General features: G+C 54.3%; 1 protein-coding gene and 1 pseudogene across 1 annotated transcript in view; both read right to left on the reverse strand.

Annotated features, from left to right (window-relative positions):
* Positions 1–253: 253 nt before the first annotated feature.
* On the reverse strand, positions 254–2,061 carry LOC105814973 (annotated as a pseudogene).
* Positions 2,062–2,310: 249 nt separating this feature from the next.
* The window catches only part of NCKAP5L (NCK-associated protein 5-like), a 33,996-nt gene continuing 11,460 nt past the window's right edge, over positions 2,311–24,846 (reverse strand). The window contains exons 2-13 of the mRNA XM_012652355.1: positions 16,488–16,549; positions 14,305–14,463; positions 13,586–13,654; positions 13,431–13,469; positions 12,636–12,755; positions 9,749–9,862; positions 6,127–8,744; positions 4,834–4,996; positions 4,432–4,513; positions 3,820–4,128; positions 3,600–3,742; positions 2,311–3,199 (exon numbers count right to left, since the gene is read on the reverse strand). Of these exons, the coding sequence (XP_012507809.1) occupies positions 2,987–3,199; positions 3,600–3,742; positions 3,820–4,128; positions 4,432–4,513; positions 4,834–4,996; positions 6,127–8,744; positions 9,749–9,862; positions 12,636–12,755; positions 13,431–13,469; positions 13,586–13,654; positions 14,305–14,427 (3,993 nt within the window). The 5' untranslated portion in view covers positions 14,428–14,463; positions 16,488–16,549 and the 3' untranslated portion in view covers positions 2,311–2,986. The remainder of the gene's footprint in view (positions 3,200–3,599; positions 3,743–3,819; positions 4,129–4,431; positions 4,514–4,833; positions 4,997–6,126; positions 8,745–9,748; positions 9,863–12,635; positions 12,756–13,430; positions 13,470–13,585; positions 13,655–14,304; positions 14,464–16,487; positions 16,550–24,846) is intronic.

Consider the following 24,846-nt stretch of genomic DNA (forward strand, 5'->3'; position numbering starts at 1 on the left):
CCTAATCTTTATAGAGGAAGAAAGCCAAAGTGCAGAGAAGAAATGAAACTTTCCCTACAAAACCAGACTGAAGCCAGGCATGGTGGTATGCACCTGTAGTCCCAGCTGAGGGAAGCTGACGTGGGAGGATCACTTGAGCCCAGGAATTTGAGTTCAGCCTGACCAACATAGTGAGATTCCTGTCTGAATACAAAACAAAATCCAGACTCGGTGGCTAAGACTCTTGACTTCTAGTGCTCTCAAGCCCTGCCCATTATGAATGATCTACAGGCCAAAAAGACAGGAAGAGATGAAAGTCTAAGTAGAAGAAAACAAAGCTACCCAAAAAGGAACCACTCCTATCAGGCTCCATCACTCCTCAGCCTTGAGCAATCATTGATGTTTCTGAGCCTCAGTGCCTTCAACCGGAGACTCTGCTGCTTCCTAGGCAGGGCTATGGCGGGGGTTAGGGGTCTTGAGGCTGGTCAGTATGGTAAGTGTTGATTTTTCACTTATTTATTTTTTGAGGCAAGGTCTCAATGTGTTGCCCAGGCTGGAGTGCAGTGGCATCATCATAGCCCACTTCAGCTTACAACTCCTGGCAACTTGTTTAAAAAATTCAAGTAGTTGATCAGCTGTCGTTGTCTGGGAATTCAAATTTCCAACATAGACTGTTCTCCTAATTTCATCAATCTTGGAAGGATCTACATTTCCCATAAGTGGTGGCTCTGGTATCTCCCCAAGTGTTGCAATGTTGGGGTCTAGTGCTGCTGCTGGTATAGCTCCCAAACTGCTAAGTGAAACACCAAGTGTAGTCAAGGGATTTGGAGTTGGTATGGGAAGCAATCCTGCACCAGGCATCAGACTTGTCATGGTTGGAGCAGGAGCCAATAAAGAGAGGGCTTTGGATTCCTCTGGGATTTTACCTTCTGCACAAGGAACAACTATCAGAGCTCTGTCAATAAAAACCGTGTTAGTTAGATGCTGGGCCACGCCAACACTTGATGGGTCACGAAACTTAACATAACATACTTCGGAGGAAAAAGCAAGAGATGCGTTGTCCAGGGGGGTAGAGCCGCAGCTCCTCAATTTCTCCTAGGAAGGAAAAAAGCGTCCGCATCTGCTCGCTGGTCACCGCCGACGACAGATTCGTCACCTGAATTCGTCACCTGGCTTCAAGCTATCCTCATGCCTTCGCCTCCCAAGGTGCTAGGATTATAGGTGTGAGCCCCCTTGCCCAGCTGATACATGTTTATTTTAATGAGGGAGTTATTTCACTGCTCTCAGGGTGCACTGGGGGCTGGAGAGACACTGCTAGGAGGAGCCAGTATAAAGGGAGGTACTGACACCCTGCCCAGCCCCAACTATCTTTGGTCTGGTCAGAGGACAAGACTGGTGTTCAGTGGAATAAATGATTTTGAATGGACCCAGCAATAATTCCTGCCCAGGCATCCCTGACCCCTGGCTCAGCTTGTCTGTGGTGCCAACACAGAGGGGAACATGTTGACCATGTGTCTACTATGGGGCCTCTAAGTCCCATGCATGAACTGTTCAGAGTCCCAGCCACAAGTCCAGCGGTTCCAAGCATGCATGCTACCTTCGGTGGCCTTCTGAGCTGTATGTCGTGGGGAAATGGCAAGTGTAGGCTGTGTCAGGTGGTGCTCTGGACAAATCATGCCACACCTTGCAGCCTGGACAGGAAGGAGGCCTCCCTAGGCCTGACCTGGCTGGCCAACGTGAGATGGGCTGGAGGGCCGTGAGCACCCCATGGCTTCCTTGTGCCATGCAGAGAATCCAAAATAAGGCCTGGAAGCCTGGACCCTTCCTTACAGCCTCATTTCTGCCCTGCCCTTCCTACACTGAGAGTTTCAGAGCCAGAGGAACTTTTAGTTGAAGTGTGAGGTAGAAACAGGGGCAAGAGGACTTGGGGAAAGCCCAGTGTTTGAGAAGAGGTTAGAAGGTGGCAACAGGGTGAGACCCAGTTGTGCCTTGCTTTGCTATGTGGCAACAGGAGGCTATAGTTAACTCTATCCACCCCAGCCCCTGAAGCTCGGAGTTTGCATGTCCCACCCACTGGCCCATGTGGGGCTTGAGTGCATGTCCACAGTCATCCTCCCACCTCCCTCTCCAAGGAGCTGCCCCTGCCCTGCCCAAGCCCAAATGCCACTCCAGGCCTACACAGACCCCACTTGCCCAACCCTGTCACCTTTTAGGGTAACTCTAGCCAGCTCCCCTGACAAGGGTGCCTGGAGTCCTTCAACCTGGCACCCATGCAATCTCTGCCCACCTGTCCACCCCTGAGTTCTCCCACACAACAGGCTGAGTCAGGGGCAGGGAGGGGCCTCCACATTTTATTAAGGATACGGCAGAAGCAGAGGCAAGAAGCAGAGCAGCTGCGTTTTAAACGACAGATAAATTAACCGCAGTGTAGGGACTGGGGATGGGGACTGGGCCAGGCGCTTTGATATAAAAAAAAACACAACAAAAAAGACAGACAAACAGACCCCAAAGACATGAGGCAGGGGAGGGCAGCACCATCCAGACAGCAGGGAGGACCAGGGCAGAGAGAGAAGGCAACTTGTCCCCCGCCCCCCAAACTCCACCAGCACGGGGCCTCCAGGACGGCCCCCTGCGTGGGGCTTTGGGGCAGAGATGGCACAGCTGGCGGGCGGGAAGCCCAGCACCACAAGATGGCTCAGCCTGAAGTGGGAGTTGGTGGGCTGGGACACAGTGGCCTCAAGCCCCCAGCCCATCAGAGGAAGAGCCTTAGTCTGGGTGAGAGAAGGGACCAAGGGTGGGGTCTCTCCCTGAGCTGAGCAAGGCCATCTCATCCACAGCAGCGGTGGGCAGTGGGGTGTGCCAGGGACCCCCTTCGCCTTCTTATCCACCTGCCTCCTTGGTCCCTTGAGGGAGGGGCCCCACTGGCTCCGAGGGGGTGGGGCACGAGGAGAGCCGGTCCAGTCTGTGGTCCCCAACTCCAGAGGGGGCCGCGGTATGGCGCAGCCTCTCAGCCCTGACTCCCACAGGAGGACAGTGAGTCATACAGCGAGTCGCTGAGCGACTCTGAGGTCTCCAGCCCTGGAGGGCCCCCGCTGGCCACTCTGCCTTCTTCACCCATGTCTGACGTGCTGGGGGTGCGGCTACCCCCAAAAGCTGGGCCCTGGGGCGTAGGGGACGGGCGGCTGGGCTCCTGGCTCTGCTTCCGGTCCACGGGCAGGGCCTGGGGAAGGAGGGGCAGCTTGGGAGGAAGCTCCTCTCCACCTCTTAGCCCAGCTGAGGCCCCCTGGGCCTGGGGGGCACTGCCCACTGATGGCGGTGCTACCGGGAGGCCTCCAGGGTGAGGCACACCTCAGAGGAAGCAGCCTGGAACGACTAAGCACAGTCCTACCACGGTCCTGGAGGGGGACAGGAACCCCTTCCCTAAGAGAGGTGTGTGAGCAGGGAGGGTGGATGGGATGCCCGAGGGGCACCCAAGGGGGAGATCCCTCAGCCCCCCACTGGACAGCGCTGGGCAAGGCTGTGCAAGACACAGGCTGTGTCTCACTGGAGAAACTGGTCTCCCCGGGCCACTCCCTCCTGTCCCCCAGTTCCTTTCCCCTTTCCCCTTGTGCAATTCTCACCATGGGGGTCCTGGGCAGCCCCTCCAATTGTCGGGGTGGGCATAGGAAAGGGTCCGAGGAGCTGCCAGCTGCCTTCGTGTTGGGGAAGGTCCAGTTCTTGGCCAGCTGGACAGGAGGGGTAGGGCCTGGATCTTCACAGGGATCTGTCCAGAAACAAGGGGAAGGTGGATGGAGCTGTCTAGGTCCCAGGGACATCCCACCCTCCTGCCTGGACACTCACCATCAGGACAGGTCTGATGGCCCCGGTGGCCTGGCGTGGCGGTGAGCAGCGCAGGGAAGGCCGGCATGCTGGGGTGCCGCCCGCTCACCAGCAGCTCCTCTATGCCTGGCACCTCCCGCTCCAGTGTGTGTGCGCGGCGGGGGACTTTGGTAAGGGGTGGGGGCCGAGCTGGGGGCACCCCAGGCGGGGGCTCTAGCCGTGGTGGCTTGGTTTTGGGAAGATTCTTGCTGGGGGTCCCACTGCTGCCATGGTCTGGGGGTGGGAAGGTCCCAATGCCACTGTCCAAGGTTCGAGTCAAGGAGCCACAGGCTGGGGAGGGGAGGGCAAGTCGAGGGTGAGGCTGGGCTCAGCCCCTCTGCCCTCCTCCTGCAGCTGCCCGCCCGACCAGGCTGTACCCCTACTCAGGGCGCTCCTGGCCCAACAGGCCCATTCCACTAACGGCCTGGGCTTGCGGGGGGCAGAGCAGGCACCAGGGGATTTGTTCCTGTGCAGCTGCAGTGCCCTTGGCACCAAGATGGCACTCAGAGCCTGGCACCTGCTGTAGTGACAGGAGGAGTGGAGTGGGCAGGGGGTGAGGGGCAGGTCCCGTCCTCAGCCCCTGGCCCTGCTGACCTGTGAAGTGGGAGGTGGGAACTGGCTCGGCCAGGCTGTCCTCTGAGGGCATCTCTTCCCGCCTCCCTGGCTCGATGCTTGGCTGTGTGGGGTACAGGAGACCTCAGAGTCCAATCCCGTCCTACCCCAAACCCCTCCTCTGCCTCTGGGGAGTAGGAATATGGGTATGAAGTGTGGGGCTAGGAGCATTAGGGCCCTGCAGTATGGGTCTGAGAGTCCCCACAGGCCCCACAGGTTGACGGTAGTCAGGAAGCGCCTCTCCCCTCCCTTCTCCCTCCTTGGAGACCATGAACACATGCAGCAGCTTCCAGGCCCCAGGGAAGGGGACCCCCTGGCGGGTAAGAGACCTGGCAGGACCACAGAGCCAGGCACCTCTACCCGATCCCTGCCCCAAGAACTTACCTTTCCAGGAGGTTTTCCGCAGCCCTGAAGAGGGCCCAGCAGGCCATTTCTGGGCCCACAGGCTGCCCAGGGGCTCTTCGGGTCAGAGGACACTGGCTGGAAATCTCCATACTCGGGCTTGGGCTCCCGCCAGCTCTTGGGTGGCAGTTCCTTGCCATCCACCCTAGGAGCAACGGTGCAGACGGAGGTGAGGCAGGCCCACCCTGCACCCTCCAATGGTGCTGGGCCTAGGGACACACTCAGTGCCATCCTCCCCTGGGGAAGGGGATGTATTGCTGCTGGTTATTCTCACCAACCTCACTGGTGTTTTTTTTTTTGAGACAGAGTCTCACTCTGTGCCTGGGCTAGAGTGAGTGCCGTGGCATCAGCCTAGCTCACAGCAACCTCAAACTCCTGGGCTCAAGCGATCCTTCCGCCTCAGCCTCCTGAGTAGCTGGGACTACAGGCATGAGCCACCATGCCCAGCTAATTTTTTCTATATAGTTTTAGTTGTCCGATTAATTTCTTTCTATTTTTAGTAGAGACCGGGTCTCGCTCTTGCTCAGGCTGGTCTCGAACTCCTGAGCTCAAACAATCCACCCGCCTCAGCCTCCCAGAGAGCTAAGATTACAGGCGTGAGCCACCGCGCCCGGCCAAAGCCTATGGCACCCGGTATTCCCAGGCCTCACTGGTGTTTACAGGTAGATCAGCAGACCCGGTCATACCCTGGTCCACGCGCAGCACACCTGCCTGCACCAGCTGAACTACTACTGAGCATGCTTACTGTCCAGACCACACACCCGACCTGAGGCCCAGTTCCTATGGACTTTCTCTGCCTTATCGGGCCCACACAGAGCAACCCAAAGGATGGGTTCCTTTGCTAGACCACAATTCCCGCTGTGCAGGTGCCAAAGGGCAAGATGGGCAGGGGCCTCCTTTGTCCCTTTCCTGAGGAGCCGTCACCGACCCATACCTAGGATCTAGCATTCACTTAACTATGGCTACGTCATCTGACACGGAGATGACCCAGGAAGTTGTGGACTATTAACTCTTCTCAAATGAGACTGGGGCTCGGCAAGCCCGACGTCAGACAGCTAGCGAGGAGAGGAGCCGGGATGTAAACCCCGGACTTCTGATTCAAGCCCCCGATCCCTCCTCCAGACCAGGTTACTAACCCTGAGACACTTCGGTGGCATCCTACCCCTTTTGACCTCTGAGAAGCCCAAGCTCCCAGGAGAGGCAGGCCCAGCTCCAGACCCGGGTGTGCCCACAGAGGGAAAGGTGCCCCCGGCCCCCCAGGTCCCAGGCCCTCACCTGTTGAGCAGCTGTTGCATGAAGGTGTCTGCACCCTGGTACACGCTGGCTAGCTGGCCCTGCACCTGCCCCAGCCCCGTGCTGGGCCCTGAGGCTGGGCCCCCGGGCCGCGGCCGGGCCCTGCTGCTCAGGTAGGCCTTCTCCTCCTCCAGTGCCCGGCGCAGGTCTTCCGCCTTGGCCATCAGCTTGGAGATGTTCAGGCTCTCGGCCTCTAGCTTCCGGGCTTCCATCTTGACCTCCCTCCGGAGTGGGGAGCCCCCACCAGCCCCTTCCTTGCTCTTGGTGGCCTCTGTGCGGCGGTTCAGCGCTGGCAGCTTGCTCTTCTTAAGGCCAAACCAGCTGGCGATGCTGCTGGTGTTGCGGTGCTTGGCCTCGGTGCCGGGGGCCCGTTCCTGGCCCTGAAGCCGCAGCACATTCTCCTCAATGCCCTTCATCACCTTCTCCTCGATGGCTGAGTGTGGGGCCAGCCCCTCAGGGCCGTGGCTTGGGTCGGCAGGGCCAGGTACTGGGGGCGTGGGCTGGGCGGTGGTACCGCCACAGTCTGCCCATGGTGGGCCCTTCCCCTTATCAGGCTTAGAGGGCTCCTTGGTAACTGGGGGAGCCCCAGGTCGGGACACCACCTTGGTGGGTGACTTGGAAGGTAGCTTTGTAGGGCTGCTGTGAGGGCTCTTATTGTGCTTGCCCAGGCTGGGGGCTGAGGTGGGCACTTTGGCAGGGGTACGGGGTACCTGGGGGCACAGGGCCCCTGCCAACCGGCTCTTGGCCAGCTCTACTTTGGTGAGGCAGCTCCTTGGTGAGACAGGATCCAGGTCCACCCGGGCCCCCATGGAGTGGGAGGAGTAGACTCGGGCCCCAGGATCCCCCCCGAGTCCGGGTTCCTGCTGCTTCAGGCTGTTTGTGCCTAAGGCCACTGCCCCCCGTAGGGCCCCCTTAGTTTCTGGCTGCTCAGGGGGCCTGGGGGGCACCATGTCTCCAGCATTCTCCCCTGACCTCCCAGGTGCCCGGGCCTTCTCGGAGCCGGGCTTGGCTGGCACTCCATTTTTCTCTGGGCCCAGGGGTCCCTCGGGGCCTGTCTTCAGCTTCCCCAGGGCTGCCAGTCTGTCCCGCAGAGGCGTGCTGCCAGGATCCCCAGGTCGCCGCCCTGACCCCTGGCCAGGCTTCTTGGATGAGTTGCCTGGGGTCCTGCGGCCAGGATGGGGAGACTCCGAGCCTGCCTTGTCCAAACTCTTCTCCTGGGGGTAGGAGTAGGATTCTGGGAGGCAGGGGCTGGGGGGGACTCCGGGGCTTCTGAGGGCCTCAGGGGGCTGTGGTACCACCAGAGTCAGTTGTGGGTAGGTGGGCACCTGCAGGGGGGATGGAGGTGGCTCTGGGGAAGGGCCCCTAAAGGTACTCCGGGAAAGGTCCAGGATGTTCTCATAGCAGGGAGATACCACTGGTGCTGGGGACAGCGTGGTAGACAAGGCTGGTGGGGGAGGTTTGAGCTGTGCAGAGTCCGGAGTTGTGGAGCAGGGTGAAGGGCTGGTGGGCAAGCCCTGTGCCCCCTCTGGAGACAGCTCTTCTCCACCCAGACCTCTGCGGGCCAGCAGTGGGGAGGGGCTGCCATCTGAGCCGCTGTTCCGACAGGGGATTCGGGAGTTCCGGGGCAGCTGGGGACTGAGCTGAGGGCCTCCTGGGCTGGGGACCTTCTCTGAGGCTGGAGGCAGCTTTAGGAACTTGAAACCTCTGGCTGGAGAGGGCAGAAGAGGTCCCTGGGCTTCCCCAGGAGAAGGGGGGCCAATTTGGAGCTTGCTTTTCACCTGAGATGAGGAGTGGGGGTGGCCAGGCCGGGAGCCCAGGGGGGCATCCCCTGTACCCATGAACATGCTGAGGAAGGGGAGGGGCCCCTGGCCCTCTGAGGTAGCACCAAAGCCCAGCCTCTGGGCCTCTGGGGTACCCCCACCCCAAGCTGACTTGGGGAGGCCTTTGGACTTGGACAGCTGTGGGGGCCCCTGGTCTGGGGAGGATGGCTGCCTGGGACTCAGGTGGTCCCCGTTGAGTGGGCCTGCAGCCCCGGCCAGGAAGGCCTGTAGATAAGACTCTGTGTCCTCAAGGAGCTGGCCCAGGTTCAGCTGTTTGCGGGCCAGGGCACCAAGCAGGGTGTCAGGGCTGGGCGCCTCATTGGGGTCACCTGCCTCATCAGAAGAGGAGGAGGAGCTGCTGCCTGGGACACACTGTGGTCCAGAACTGGTGCCCTGGGCCTGGGGGGGTGCCCTGCTAGGGCCCCAAGGCTGCCCAGTACCCTCTTCCCCTCCCGGGCCCCCCAAGAGGTGCTCCCAGTGCAGTAGGCCTCCCAGGCTACCAGGGCCCAGCAGCAGGTAGGGGGCCCAGGGTGAGGGCTCAGGCTGGGGCGGGCCACACAGCTCGCCGTTGATGGGCTCTGGGGAGCCAGGACCTTGGCCCGGAGGCCGCCAGGGGGTGGCAGGTGAGCACAGAAGCAAGGGGTCAGTCTCTTCCAGGGCTCTCAGCACCTCCAGAATCTGGGCTTTCTTCCGAAGGAACGGGGACAGGGCATCCAGTGCTGGGGGTGGGGCGGCCGGGGGACCTGGGCCTCCTGGCCTCAGCTGCTGCTCCCAACACACCTTGGGGGAGAGATGGCATGAGGAGGAGACCGTGTGCAGCTGGGATCCTGTTCCAGGCCTAGGCTGGGCATAACTGGGTATGCCAGGAACAAAACTGGCCTGGTTGTACCTGTGTCCCCAAAAGGAATTCACTGCAACTGGGATATGACAGCTCAGCTTCCTCAAGGGTTGCTAAGCTCTGGTTACCCCAACTCTTCTTCCTGGCACACTTGTGGTCGGGTTAGCACCCCACACCCCCTTCTTGGCTATCCCGGCCCCCGACTCCCCACAGCTGTTTGGATCAGCAGGGCTGACCGCCTACAACTCTCACCTCTATGCTTGTCCCAGGGGAGGGAGGCCTGTCTATTTCTCAGGCTCCAGAAAGAACACGTAAGGATAGGGGGTGATGTGGCCAAGTCCTAAGTCAGTCACTGCAGGCAAGCCCAGGCCTTCTCAGGTCAGACAGCTGGCCCTGCTGACCTGATCCCCGACAGGAGAGGGAACTGGGGGCAACTCCATGCAAACCCTTCCCTGCTGTTGCCCAGCCCCTTCTTGTGTGTACTTCAGTCTGGCACAGTGGTTAACTACATAGGCTCTGGGGTCAGACTGTGTAGGTTCTACCTACCTATATGACCCTCTGCAAGTTATCTGACCTGTGAGCTACTTTATTGTGTCATCTGTAAAATGGGATCGTAATTACATTTAACTTCATAAAATAAGACAAACAAGATCCAAGGTGTTCCACACAGTGTCTGGCATGGAGCAAGAGCTCAGTAAGTGTTAACTATGACTCTCCCTGCATTACTAATGCATTTGCTCACTGGGCCACTGGGTGGGGGTGGGGATCTGTTTTTCTTGGCATGAGGCTCACAGCTGGGGGCTCACACTTCCAGTCTGGACCAGAGTGTGTGCACTGGGAAACAGCCCTTCCCCAGGGGCCTGTTAGGAAACAGCAGCGGCTGGCAGTGCTGACTGACCAGCCTCTAGATGGCGAGGCCACAGACTACTGTGCCCAGCTCTCCTACCTCTCTCTGTCCAACACAGTGCCCCAGAGGCAGCGAGGCGGCTGGTCCCTCAGTGGAGCTCGTGGAGGGGGAGGCTGGTGGCTCTGATGGCGGCTGGATCGGGGTGAGTGAGATCTGAAGAGAAGAGGCAGAGTTAGCAAAGTAGCTATCTGGCCCCTGGTCCCTGAGCCCTCAGGAAGCCAGGCCTTCCCAGCCAAGTGTTCTTTAGGGTCTCTACTGGCCAAGGTGCAGCTCTTGCTGCTGTCCCCACCCACTGGTAAGAGGAACCTCAGAACACAGCACAGGTAGATAGATTTGAAGATGGTGCAAGCCCAGGTGGCAGGGAGTGGGATTGGTCAGAGGACTTTGGAGAAACAGGAATACCCCAGGCCCAGAAGGCAGAGGCAGGTCTAACCCAGGGCGCCCATGCCAGATCCAGGTCTGCTCTACTTTTCTGTGGGGCTTCCTCCCCTGTTACAAAGAGGGCTACTGCAAAGGTCCCTTCCAGCTCTGACTACCTGTCATCCAAGGATCGCAGGGATGGCTGAGACTAATGGTCTTAGATGTTCTTAGAAAAGAGATGGCAGGGAGTGATCATTTCTGTCTTCCCCTATCTGGTCTCATGTGAAACATCTACTCTGAGGATTGCAAAAGTAAGATTTAATCATGGGCACTTCTCTCTCAGTCCCTGAGAATGTAATTTCCTTCTCCCAGGCATCTCAACTAGATATGAGTCAGATTTAACTTTTCCCTCTCCCTCGTTCTCTGCAGCCTTTAAACCCCATCTCTGCAGCGTCTCTCAGCCTCCCCTCTGGCCAGCTGCAGCCCACTCCTTCAGCCCAGATCTTCCCTCCTGTGGCCTGGCTGCCCTCAGCAATCTAATCAGTCTCCTTGACCTACTTTGGTGGCCTTTCGATCTTCCATGTACAAGGCAACCTAAAGCATCTTTGTGCTCAAAAGCCTCCTGTGCCTGCCCCTTGCCCGGGGAAACAAGTGTGAACTCCCCTGCAGGCATTCTGGGCCTGGCCTGCCAACTCCTCCCCGGACACTGGTTCTTCCCCTAACGCCGTCTCCAGCTTTCTCTCACTCGCTGTCCTTTCACACGTCCTCTGCTCCGTCCAAGCTGAACAGCTTGCCACTCCCTAGGCCTCCCTGCCCGTGGATCTTTGCTTCTGCTGCTCTTTCCACAGGGAATCCCTCTCCCCAGGCCCTATGCCACTCTTTTTAAATCTTCCATTTGTCAAGGCCTAGGTCCAATGTCATCTCTTTAAAGGAACCTTTCTCAGCCCTTCTCTGAAAGCCTCTCCCCGCTGCCCCCTGGACTCTTGGACACTTTTTATAGCTGCCTCAGCTCCCAGCCGTCCCAGCCTCCCAAGGTCATGTTTGCCCTGCACAGGCCACAGCCCTTAGGTGGAGCCTTGTGATTCAGTCCAATTCCATACATGTTGGCAAAGGCCCTGCTCACAATAAGAGCTTAATTTGCATTTGTGCAAAGGAGCTTTCATCCTAGCAAAGCACAACCTGGGAATCACATTAATGATAAACAGCTGCCACTTACTATCTACTATGGGCCAAGCACTACATAGTATCTCATTTAATCCTCACAACAACCTGCAATATGGGTATTTTTATGCCCATTTACAAGGGAAAAACTGTAGTCTGTAAAGTTAAACAATTTGCCCAAGGTCACACAATTAAGAAGCAGCTAAGTTAGGGATCCAACCCAAGTTCATCTGAGGCCAAGGATCACGTTCTTTCTATTATGTCACATTACCACTGGGGAAGATAAATCTATTGCCTAAAACCCCCAGAGGTCCCAGAGTTCATTTGGGTAAAAAATAAATGATTGAAGGGTGCTCTACCCCTCTGTTATCAGCAATCACTGGCAAGTGTGTGGCAGAGGGTTGGGCTTGGCTGGTGTGGTCAGCCTCTGGGGATTCCAGGGTAAGACCTGCAGCAGGGACAGATGTAGGGCAGGGAGAACTGCAGAGTCACCACTGCTGAGTCAGTCTCTGCTCTGCACCTGCCTGGTGAGAAGGGGGCTCCAGAAAGGCCATGGTGATAAGGGGCCTCTTCTGCAAGGGGTCAGGCTTCCTAGTGAGTGGAGGGGCTTCCTGCTCAGGCCTGGGGCCCATAGCTGCCTGGTTGGCATCAGAAAGACAGACAGACACACACACATACACACAGAGAGTACTTTTCTTCTTGTCAAAGTGAGGGGAAGGGGCTGGTGACCTCAGAAACAACTGACTGCCCACCTCAGGCACCTGGAGTTGCTCCTGACCTTCCACCCCATGTCTCACCCCCTCTCTGGGGGTTCCTGACAGAGTAACGTCAGGTCACATCTTCATTCAGCCCAGGACTCATTCCCAATAGCCTCCTGCTTCTGCTGGGGAAGGCAGGTGTCAGGGCTGGTAGCAGAAACCAGCGTCTCTGAACACGCGCCATGTCAGTATATGCAACTATCCCTACACACAGTTAGGGACTCAAGTGCCTTTCCTGACCTCTCTGTGACACTCAGCCCCACCCCTGCCCCTGGCCAAGAATGGGCCGTATCAGTGGCTGAAGAGGCCTCTTGGAAGCTTGAAAGAATTGCATTTGCAGCCTCCACCCATCTCCTCACGCAGGGCAGGAGCAAGTGCAAACCTTCTCTGTCAACAAGAAGGAAAGCCATCCAGTTGGAAGGGGAGTACCTGGGAGGTGGGGGACTGCCAAGCTTGAGGGGACTCTGGTAGTTTTCACCCCATCTAAGGTGCAAACCCATCCGGCCAGGCAGGCCTTCCCCAGATGGCCACAGCCCCCAGAACGGAGGGGGCCGGCTGATGGCCTGCTTCTCTAGCTGGATGTGAGAAGGGACGGTGATGCTGAAGGTAGAGGCGGGGCTATGACAGGGAGAAGCCCATGTGCCCACCTGAGGGAGAGAGCCTGTCGTCAGCTGGAGTTTTTGCTGAAATAGGGCGCTCAGCATCTGGTTCTGCCGTTCCAGGTCAAACACCCTCTTCTTCAGCTTGATACACTCCTCTCGAAGGTCCTGCCGCCGTCCGGGACCAGGCAGGGGAAGAGAAGGGGAGGGTGGTGGGGAGAGGGAGAGCGGTATGAACACAGTCCTCTTCATCAGGGCAGCAGCACAGATCCTGCCTGGAGGCCCAGGACACCTGCTGGGCAGGCCTTTCTCCTGCAGCCTCATTCTAAGAGGTATCAGAACCTGCCAATGTCTGTAGCTCTAACATCTGGGGATGCTAAATTCTCTAAAGTTTGCCACCCATGGTGAGAGGTAAATCCCATTCTCTTTGTCACCTTTCCCATCGCTGGAGCCAACCCCCTGCCTTTTAGAAACCACACATCAAAGAAGGGCCTATGTAAGACAGAGGAAGACCTTGGAGTCAAAGTGGCCCATATGTGGAGTAGTTATCCATAGTGCATAAGTAAATATTTAGAAACCACTTATGCTCACATCATTAACTGCTGTAAGGGCCATCACAGAAGCCAGCTGGGGCCAGGGTAAGGGAAGGATTTGAGCCCAAATCAGTTACCACAGCTCAGAGACTTGGCCTTACCTAGTCTCACCCCTGCCTCCAGGTAGAGCAGTATGGACCTGCCCCTAGTAAAGGATTAGCTGAGCAGACTTGGGGTCCCAGAAGGGCATCTCCTGCTGCACCCAGGGTGTCTGGGCTTGGAGGGGAGAACGTCTCCTGCCACTACTTACCTTCTGGTTCAGCAGTGCCTGCACCACGTGGTTGGCAACCTGGGGACAGAAAGCCCCAAGGCAATGCTGTCAGCTGACCCACCTTCTGCCTGGAGCAGACAAGCTGTGCCTCTATTCCCCACCCCAGCACCAGTCCCACCGCAGGCCCCACAGACCTCGTCCAGACAGCGCTCGTACGTTTCCCGCTGGTTTTCATTGGCCTGGGCAAGCGCCGAGTTCTCCGCCTGCAGGAGTGAGGGAGGAAGAGGCAAAAAGGAGGCTTTGGGGACTCTTCTTGTCCCAGGGCACATTCCTTCTCAGGGAGGCCTCAAGGAGTCTGCTAGCTCCACCTCTAGGCTGCAATCAGGTTCTCACAGGACGAGGCCAACACAGAGAACCAAGGGCAGCAAGAGGGCAGAGCCGAGTGGGCTGAGGAGACAGAGGCCAGAAGACCTGAGCTGGGAGGAGGGCAGAGGAGGCTAGGGGTGTGGGCAGAGTCTTAAGGTTGTGGCCAGGGGCCTGATTTGAGGATCTGCATTCTTGTCCCTCAACTCTTGAGCCCGGGTCATCCAACCCCTTCCTCCTGTGGCTTGTGACCACTCCTTTTTCTCCAGAGCTGACAGGGGATGAAAGTTGGGGAGAAGAGAGGTAAAGAAGGGAGATGTTTGGGAGTTAGGACAGCACACCCTGCATGCTTCCTGTCCCTGAGCTGCCCTGGGCTGGAGAGCTAAGAGCAAGGAAAGGGCTTCTCAGAGGAGCTCTGTGAAAGAAAGGTCCAGCTCTCCATCAGCCTGGTGAAACGGATGGAGAGGAAGGCCCACCCGCACCCAAAAGACACGTACTAAGCTGCGAGGGAGGGGCAGCCCTGCCGCCCCCACCCTGCCCTGTGCCGCACCTCCAATTCCCGCAGTCGGTGCAGAAGCTCCTGGCAGGTGCCCTGCTCCATGCTGCCATCACCACCCTCTCCTGGCCTCAGGTTTCCAGGACCCCCGGCCGGCTGGTCCATGGCCTCCGACATCACACCCTGGAAACAAGTGAGAGAAGCCCCGGCAGGCTACTCCAGGGCATGGGGGAGGTAAGCGGAGGAGGAGGACAAAGATGAAACTCTTCAGTACTCGTGGAGTTTAGATCGGTGTGACCTATGTGCATGACAGTGTAACAACTCAGGATCAGGCTGTGAGTCTCCTGGTCACAGGGCAGACACACAGATACTCTTCCCATCTTACAAACAGAGACCATTGTTTTAGAAACCCCTGTACTCCCACACGCCCTATCATACATACACTGAGCAGGGAGCCAGGAAACCTGATTTCCCTGCTGGGATTAGCCTCAAACTGGCGAGTCATTCAGCCTCCCTGTGCCTCAGTCTCCCCATTTATAAGTAACACCAACATCACCTAATCTCACTCAGTGACTGCAAACAAGGATTAGGTCTGCAAAAGAAATTTGAAGAAGTTAAAAAAAAACTACTTAAAACCCAAGACTGTTATTATTCATAACAGTAACAATATTATTCATTCGCTCATTCATTCATTTAGAGACAGAGTCTCACTCTGTTGCTAGGCTGGAGTGCTGTGGCATTGGCCTACCTCACAGCAACCTCAAACTCCTGGGCTCAAGCCATCCTCCTTCAGCTTCCCAAATAGCTAGGACTACAGGTGTGCATCACCACTCCTGGTTAATTTTTTCTATTTTTAGTAGAGACAGGTCTCGCTCTTGCTCAGACTGGTCTCGAACTCCTGAGCTCAAGCAACCCTCCCACCTCAGCCTCCCAGACTGCTAGGATTATAGGCCACAGTGCCTGGCAAATAATAATAATTTAAACTAATTTAACAAGACAAGACAACTAGGATTTTGTCCTGATGATCAGCTGTCTCTTGCCTGGGGCAGGGACACACTTTAGGTAGTGGAGACAATGGACAAAACTCCGGCTTTGCAGCCAAAAGGCTCAATCTGGCTCTGCCTATTATGAGCTGGGTGAACACATGAAAACTTGCTTAGCTCATTCATTCACTTGGTCAACCAACTGATCTTCAGTTTCCTAATTCTAAGAAACGGCAGAAGGATTCTTCCTTCCTTATAGGGTCATTGTGAGGATCAAATGTGACCACCTAGGGAAAGCACCCTGAGACCAACTTACAAAGGTGCTGTCAACATGACTTGTACGTTTGGAGAACAGAGCTGGGTCCAGGGCCCTGCGTTCTAGTCCAGGCTACACTGCTCACTTGCCGGGTCACCCCAGGGTGAGGCCCCTCTCCCTGGGCCTCAGGCTCCTCTTGGACACAGTGGGAGGCACCCTGCATACCTCCAAGGCTCTCCCTTCTAGCACCAGCAGCACTAGGCACCCACCGCCCTGGAGGAGCTAGGCCCTGGAGGACCTGCCTCTTTGTGCTCGCTGGTTCCTCTCCTGGGGTCTCTGGACATCACCCCCTCCCTTCCACTTGGCTAACTCCTTCCTAGTCATTCTTCAGGGCTCCCACACCAAGCCTGGGTTAGGTGCTGCTCCTACAGGGTTCTATACTGGGCTCCCCCACTAGGTGGTCCACTCTGTGAGGCCAAGGACATTGCATTCACTTCCCTATTCAAACTCACACACCTCCTGGTGGGACACCTGGCATGTAGGAGACAGACTGATGACTACATAGAATACTGCAACGACCACACATGGCAGAGCCAGGGCTCTGACCTGCCACCATGTGATCCTCCCACCCCACCAAATGTTGCCATTGTTGCCAGCTTTAACTGACTGGTCTTCATCTTCCGTTTGAGCTCCAATTTCTCCGCTAGAGGAAAGTGCTTGTTTTCTTCTTCTGCACAAATATTGTGGAGGTTTCCAGTGGGAACCTTTCTTATTGTAAAAGGGTGGAAGCCCCCAGTCTACCACTGACTATTCCATTGCCTCTTCCTTGTCCTACTGGAGCCCCCACAAAAGAGGTGCAGAGCTGTTGGACCACAGGAGAGAGGGGCCCTCAGCAGCTCACCACCCACGCATCTGAGCATTCTCTCCTCCGTCCTCCACAGTGGGGAACAGGGTTGCCTCTCCCACCCCCACCATGCACAGACCCCAACACCCCTCACCTGTCTCTGCCGCCTCACCCAGGTGGGCACGCTCACTCTAGCAGCCAGAATGGTCACCTTGCCTGTGGAGAAACAGGGAGATGATGTCAGCCGTGCATTCCACAAGCCTGTATCAGGCTCCTGCCATGTGCCAGGCACTGGGACATGGCAGGGAACATGCCAGAGAGAGCCCTACCTTTATGAAGCTTCCACTCTACTGGGTGAGGCAGACAATATACAATGCTGGGTTGTGACAGGCACTGGGAGATGACAATAAAGCAGAGACCTGAGTGAAGTGCAGATGAAATCCTGGAGCGGGAAAAGCATTTGGGGCAGAGGAAAGAGCCAGTGCAAAGGTCCCCAGCTTTCAGCCAGGAACCACTCAGGTAGCAGATGGGAATGAACAGTCACACGTGGTGCTTTACGACCCTTGTACAACATACATTGTCTTCTTTAATCCTCATAACTACAGAGGGAGTTTATATATTTTAAATGAGGAAACCGAGGAACAGGAAGTCCACATGTATATACACGGAGTGCAACCTGTGTGACGAGCAGCCCATCGCATCAGGTTCTCTCAACAAGCTCGGAAGCGGGGTCCAGCCTGGAGGAGGAAGCAGGCTCTGGAGGCAAAGGACGTTGCCCAAACCACATGGCTGGTTCACAAAGCACCTGGGCAGGCCTGGGTTCCCCCTACTCTGTGGCCCTTATGCACATGTCCAAGGGGTACTGTGAGCCCCACAGGACAATTTACATTTAAGCTCTGCACAGTCCCAAGGCTCCTCGTAGGCAGAGCCCTGGAGCTCTGCGGTAGGACAGATCTAGGTTAGAATCCTGACCCTAAAGAATCTCTTTCCTTACCTGAAAAACGGAGACAAGAACACTTAGCCAAAGGGTTGTTGGAGGATGAAATGAGGTAATATATGTAGAGTGTCTGGCATGAACTCAATAAATGGAGGCTTTTCATATTATCCCACGCTGACACAGGCACAGTACAAAGCCTGGGGTTGCTGCAGAGCCTGCTGCTTCCTTGTCTGTTCACACAGAGCTGAACCCCGAGTCCCAGGCCCCTCACCCTGGGGTCTCGGCTACAGAGGCACCCAAAGATCTCAGAGTGCTGTCCACCTGCCCTGCCCCCGGAGGCCTCCTCCCGGCCAACTCTCCGGCCCCAGGGCCAGTCTGGCCTTCACCCTCCTTTCCTGAAACCCAAAGAAGAGAAGCAACTGGATGCTTTGAGGCCACGGGTTACAGTACAAGGGGAGAATGCTTCTTTCTGAGTGTGTGTGTGTGCGCGCATGCATGACGGGGCAGGAGACTTCTGAAACACTTAGAGGAAAAGGAAAAACTGTGTAATACTTATTTTTAACACTCCACAACAATCCTTTTGTTATTTTAACATCATAAAAATGTATCATGTTTAACTTGGTTTGCTTGGAACATTATCATGTTTGATATACTTAGAAATATATAGGCCTGGAAAAAAATGAACAAAATTCAAGAAATATCCTCCTTCCCACATACAAATAGGGGTTGAAACCAGAAAAGGCCTCAGGCCACCGCCCCCTCCAAGTCTGGTCTCTCTCATCATCCTCTCGCTCTGGTTGGAGGCCCCGCTGCCCGGGAGAGGGCCGCCCGATCACTGGCATTTCCCTCCATCCCCCACTTTTATTTCCCCACGGAACCTTCAGGGGAGAGAGGCGTTGGTGGGGGGAGGTGTGCTGTGGAGGGTGAGAGACAAAGTGGGAAGGTGAGGGAGGGGACCGGAAAGAACACGGCAGTGCCCAGAGGCCCGAAAAAGCTAAAGCTAGGGAGAGCTCAAGGTTTTGTGTTCCTCACACAAAAACAAAAACCAAAGGGTGAGAGTACTTTAGTAGAATATCTTTCCCTAAAAAAACAAAAAGGCATGCAGGTTAGGAGCGAGGCCCAGACTGAGCACTGGCTGTGGTTGTGTACGTGTGTGCCCAGTGGTGTTCTGGGTCCAGGAGGGTGGAGACCCCACACTCCACAAAGCCAACTGCTGCCACCTGCCAAAGCCGAGCCCCTGTGGATCCCAGCGCAGGGAGGCCTGAGTGCCACTGGGGGTTGGAGTAGACCCTCCAATTCATAAGCCACCCTAGTGGTCCTTCCACGCATGTCTCTGTAGGCTCCGGCTGGAGCCCGAGGAGACGCTCAGGAAATGCTGGCTGAAGGAAGGCTGTGAGTCAGCCCATTCTGGGAGAAAAGCCTTCTGCCCTCACGCCGTGGTGGTCTGGGCCAACTCAGGATGGAGGGGCCTTCTCTGCATCTGCAGGACTGCCACAGCAAGGGCAGGAGGCTGTCAGCTGAAACTGCTGAGAGCCACAGGGAAGAGACCCACATTTAAACTTGGTGGTGGGGAGGAAGGAGCACATGCCATATGAGTTGGGCCGCAGTCTGAGTTCAAGATTTCTAAAAGAAAACTTCCTGTGTCTTTAACCTCCTCTAGGGAATATTAAGATCCAGAGAGATCCCACCACTTCCAGCTCCAAATCGAAGCCTGAGCAGGAATTTGGCTCTTCGGAGTCTGGGTTTTCTGCTTCAATCTCATGGGGAAAAGCCAACCCAGTCAATTTCCCGGTGGCTACCCCTGCTGGGTGTGAGCAGCCCCTGGCCCCCCGCAGAGGCCAGCACCCCCCTCCTCCCTTAGGACCCACAGCTCCTACTCACAGCCTCTGTGCTCAGCCAGACCCGAGACCCGGAAAACCCCAGGCCTGGGTTTTTCAGGATGGCCCTGGTTTCAAACATTCCTCTGGTGGTCCCACAACACATCTGGGATCTTGGGTCTGGAACACATGATGTCAGCCAGGCTGGGTAGGGACAGAACCACCCAGGGGTTGGGAACTCTAACTTGAACTGGAGGCTTCTCCCGCCAGAACTGCCAATGGAGGCACCTCCCCCGACAAAGGCCTGATTCAGAGGGAGGTGACCTCAGTGCCAAGGGGTGGGGGAGGACGGAGGAAGAGCAGGCTCTCTCTCTGGCTTGTCCTTCAGAGTGGGGGAGGGCAGTTTTGGGGCAGCCAGGCGGAGACTCTTGCTCAGGGGTCTCTGGGTGAGCTGGGGATGTTGCTGAATGACTCTGAGCAACTGCTATCTCTTCAGCCTAGAGAGTCATGGGGGGCCCCCGTCCCCACCCCCTTAAAGCCAGGAGGGGACAGCGGGATTGACGGCTTCAAAAGAGATCTGACTGTCCTGGCCTTTCAGTCTGTCAGACCAAAGGAGTGGGGTCTGTAGCTTCCACCCCTTCTCCAGCAGGGCACAGGCAAGACCACTCCCTGGGCTCTGAGTCCAGGCCTGGGAGGAAGAGGCCAGAGAGGTGGCAGCAAGCCCGTCCTCCATTCCCCCAGCCCCCCTCTCCCGGCCCTCAGTCAAGGCCTCTGGCCCCTCATGGGCCCCTCACTCACCAGCTGTTCCCCCCAGAGTCCTCTAGGGAGAGAAGCCAGGGGCCAGGAGGAGGGGGAGGAGTGGGCAGCTGTGGGAAGGCAGAGATGGAGAAGCTCACTTTAATAAGAGAATCATCCGTAACACCAACCGTTTCCCCTCCGCTCCCCTCCCCAGCTGTTTTCTGGAATCCCTTTCACCAGTCCCAGCCCTTTTTACCAGTCACACCCAAGAGTGCACTTGTAAACAGCAAGTTCTGCACCCAGGCAAACACCCTTTCCAGCCAAGATCAGCCCTGGGCTGCTGTGGGGCATGGGGCAGTGAAGGACTGAGGCCTGGCTCCCATGGCACTCCTGGCCTGAAAGTGGCACTTAATCCCTGGCCCAAAGCATCTTTCAGCCCTAAGAATTCCAACCGGTCTCCTCCCGCCTCAGGGAAAGAGGGCAGACAAGAATTTCCTTCCCTCCTTCTGACAACTGGCACAGGAGACACAATAGCCCTTCTGAGAGGCATCTGTCCTTGGGGAAGTGGCCCACTGCACTGACCCTCCCCCCAACTTCCTCTTCACAGGCACCCAGGAACCTCAACCTCCATGTGTGGGTTCTCGGAACCGACAGCAGGATTCGTCCCGGCCCTTCCAAGCAGGACAACATCTCCCTCGGAGCCCTGGAGCCCTGGAGCCCTCGTGTTCCCTGTCCACAGCATAACCCAACAGCAAAAACAGCAGCTGCTGGGGATGGGGAGAGGAACGGGGTTCTGACACAATGGGTTTATTTATAGGACCACACACCAGGGGCTCTGCAGCCAAGCAGCCCAGGCCCCACTCCCAACAGCCAAGCTTGGCCCACAATAGCCCAGCCACGGGTACTGGGAAAAGCCTCAGACCAGAAGGCAGAAGTCTAGGCTAATTCTAACTTTGCATTTTGCTTACCTGCTGTGTGACTAGACAAATCATTCAGTCTCTCAGGGACCAGTTTCTTTGCACCAAGTGGAGGTTCTAGAACAGTGTTTCTCAAAGTGTGGCCCAAGGACCCTGAGGCCCTCTCAAGGGGACCATAAGGTCAAAACTATTTTCATAACACTACCAAGACATTATTGCCTTTATTACTCTCATTCTGTCATTAGCGTACAATGGTATTTTCCACGGACTATGTGGTGTCATATCACAGATTGAATACAGAAGCAGATAGGAGAATCCAGCTGCCTTCTGTTAAGTCAGACACGAAAGATTTGCGAAAATGAAGAACAGTGACACTCTTCATTTTTTTGAAAATGTATAATTTGATAAAAATGTTAATGGTTTATGATTTTTATATTTAAATGAATTAAATACATGACTAAAACTCTCAGTTCTAACTTATACTACATACAGTAAATGTCAATAACTAACGCATATAAACAGAAGCTCTTTGGGGTCCTCAGACCAAAAAGTTTGAGAATCACTTTTCTAGAATGGTGCTATCCAGGAGAACTTTCTGTGATGATGAAAATGTTTAGTTTGTGCTGTCCAATATGGTAGCCACTAGCTACATGTGGCTACTGAGCACTTGAAATGTGTCTAATCCAACTGAAGAACTGAATTTTAAAGTTAATCTTGGATAGCCACATGCAGCTAGTGGCTGCTGTACTGGAAGGGGGAAGTTTGAGAAGATCCCTGGGATTCCGTGAGCTGAGCACTCTAGGGCAATGCTTTTTTCCACAGAAGATGGGGGTGGTGGAGGCCCAGGACTCCACACACTCCTGTCCCCAGGCTCGCGCTTACACTACTTCTCACTCTTCCCCACCAGAGGAAGCCATCCAGCCACATGGTCAGTCCTGCCAGGTGGGCCTACCAGGCTTACTGCTGGAGTTGCCCTCTCTTTCTGTGCCATGACTACTTCACACCTCTCCGCTCTCCTCAAACTCTGGCCTATCACCTCCTCTCCTGTTCCCCCGGGGGATTAAAGCCAGCAAAGGGAAACCCCCTCAAACACCTGCCACCATCCTCCCAGCCCCATGGGACTCCTCCCTACCTGCTCACCTCCTATTATAGCAGCCAAGGCCAGTCCCTCCTGCCCCAGACCTCCCCTCTCTATGCCTTCAGTGTCTACCTCCTGAAGAGATCTTTCCCATCTACCCTTCAAAGCTTCCCAAGTGTCTTTCATCTTAAAAACAATCTTCTCTTGACATTTCTCCAGATACTTCCCTCTTCTGCCTTTCAAAGCCAAACTTCTTGGGGGGAAAAAAAAGCCACCTTCTCATTCTTTCCTCAACCTGGTCCAATTTCAGCAGTAACTACAATGCTCAATCCAAACACTATCAGTCCTGATTCCCTTCTCGGGTATAAGTAAGGGCCTCTGGTGACTGCCTCCTCCTGGACTTTTTTTTATTTTTCTGGAGACAGAGTCTCACTCTGTCGCCCTGGCTAGAGTGCAGTCGCATTATCATAGCTCACAGCAACCTCAAACTCCTGGGCTCAAGCGATTCTCTTGGCTCAGCCTCCCCAGTAGCTGGGACTACAGGCGCATACCATGACACCTGGCTAATTTTTCTATTTTTTGTAGAGACAGGGTCTTGCTCTTGCTCAGGCTGGTCTTGAACTCCTGAGCTCAAGCGATCTTCCTGCTTCAGCCTCCCGGAGTGCTAGGACCTCCTGGACTTTTTTTTTAAGCTTTGAAATATAGTTCACGTCTATAGAATTCACCCATTTAAAGTATATAATTCAGTGTTTTTTTGTATATTCAGAAATACATACAATTATCACCACAGTCAATTTTAGAACATTTTTATTGCCCCTTATTGTCCCCTCCTTCACACTGCTCCCCCCACCCCCAGCCACTCGTCTATTTTCTGTCTCTATAGATTTCCCTGTTTTGGACATTTCATGTGAATGGAATCATATAATAGGTGTATTTTTGTGACTGGCTTCTTTGACTTTGCATAATGTTTTCGAGGTTCATCCATGTTATGGCATCTATCAGTATTTCATTCCTTTTTATGGCTTAATAATGTTCTACTGTATGGACATACCATAATTTATGTATCCATCAATTCTGTTGATGGATATTTGGCTTGTTTCCACTCTTTAGCTACTGTGAATAATGTTGCTATGAGCATGTGTGTACAGTCATCCCTCAGTATCCCCAGGGGATTGGATCTAGGACCCCTGAAGATACCAAAATCTGTGAACGCTCAAGTTCCTTATGTAAAATGGTGCAGTGTTTGCATATAACCTACATGCACCTCCTGGTATACTTTAAATCATCTCTAGCTTACTTACAATACCTAACATAATATCAATGCTATGCAAATAGTTGTTATACTGTATTGTTTTGTAATTTGTATTACTTTTGATTGGCATATCGTTATTGTTCCCCACCCCCCAAATATTTTTGATTTGGGATTGGTCGATCTGCAATGTAGAACCTGCAGATACAGAGGGCCAACTGTACAAGTTTTTGTATACATGTTATGTTTTCATTTCTTTTGGGTATATACTTAGTAGTGGAATTGCTGGGTTATATGATAATGCTAGGTTTAATTGTTTGAGGAACTGCCAGATTGTTCTCCAGAGCAGCTGCACCATTTTACAATCCCACTGGCCTGAGTGAGGGTTCCGATTTCTCTGCGTCTTCTGCATCGTACTTGTTATTATTGGACTTTCTGACTCTAGCCACCCTAGTAAGTGTGAAGTGGTATTTCATTGTGGTTTGGATTTGTATTTCCCTGATGACTAATAATGTTGAGTATCTTTTCATGTGCTTATTGGCCATTTGTACATTATCCTTGGAGAAATGTCTATGCAAATTCTTTGCCCATTTTTAAATTGGGTTATTTGTCTTTTATTATCCAGTTGTGAGAATTCTTTACCTATTCTGGATACAAGTCCCTATTATATATATAATTTGCAAATATTTTCTCCCATTCTCTGGGTGGTCTTTTCACTTTCTTGAGGGTGACCATTTCCTCCTGGACTTTTCCTTTGCCTACTACCCTTCCCCGCTCCCCCCACCTCTACTTCTGTGTGCATATGTGTTACTTTATGTATATATAATACTTAGGGAAAAAAAAAGACATAGTAGCACATTCTTCTCACTGTTCTACATCTTTCTTTAGCAGAACAATTTTTAGAAAATGAAACCACAGACTATTTGGATCTTACCAGTTTTTCTACCAATATTCTATTCTAAGATCCAATCCAGGATCCCACGTTGTACTTAGTCACCAGGTCGCCTTAGTATCCTACAATTCATGGCAGTCCCTCAAATCTTTGTCTTCCATAACCTTGACCCTTTTGAAGGGAATTGATCAGCATCTTGGAGACTGTCCCCCAATTTGGGTTTGTTTGATGTTCTCACTGATTAGACTGAGGTTATTATAATTTTGGGGATGAATACCACAGAGGTCATATGCCTTTCTCAGTGATTACATCCAGGGATATACGTGATGCCAAGAAGTCTGATGGGCGGGGCACGGTGGGAGGCTGAGGTGGGAGGACTGCTTGAGGCCAAGAGCTTGAGACTAGCCTGAGCAACACAGCAAGACTTTGATGCTGCAAAAAATAGAAAAAATAAGCCAGGTATGGTGGCACGTGTCTGTAAGCCCAGTTATTCGAGAGGCTGAGGAGGGAGGATCACCTGAGCCCAGGAGTTCAGAGCTGCAGTGAGCTATGATTGCCACTGCATTCCAACCTGGGGTGACAGAGCGAGACCCTGTCTCAAAAAAAAAAAAAAAAAAAGAAAGAAAGGAATCTTATAACTGGTGATGCTTTAACGTTGATCACTTGGTTAGGTGTCTATTATAAGTTTCTCCACCGTAAAGTTACTATTTTTCCTTTAGTAATTAATAAATATTTGGAGGAGCAATACTTTGATACTATGCAAATATCCTGTTTCTCCTTAAAATTTTAGCCACCATCAGTGGATCTTGTTTACAGCAGTAAGTATGGTGTTCTAATTATAAGTTCCGATTTCCCTCTTTCCCTCTACATTTATTAACTGGAAGT

Source organism: Propithecus coquereli, unplaced genomic scaffold (genome assembly GCF_000956105.1).
Source record: "Propithecus coquereli isolate 6110/MARCELLA unplaced genomic scaffold, Pcoq_1.0 Scaffold111, whole genome shotgun sequence".
NCBI classification, from domain to species: domain Eukaryota; kingdom Metazoa; phylum Chordata; class Mammalia; order Primates; family Indriidae; genus Propithecus; species Propithecus coquereli.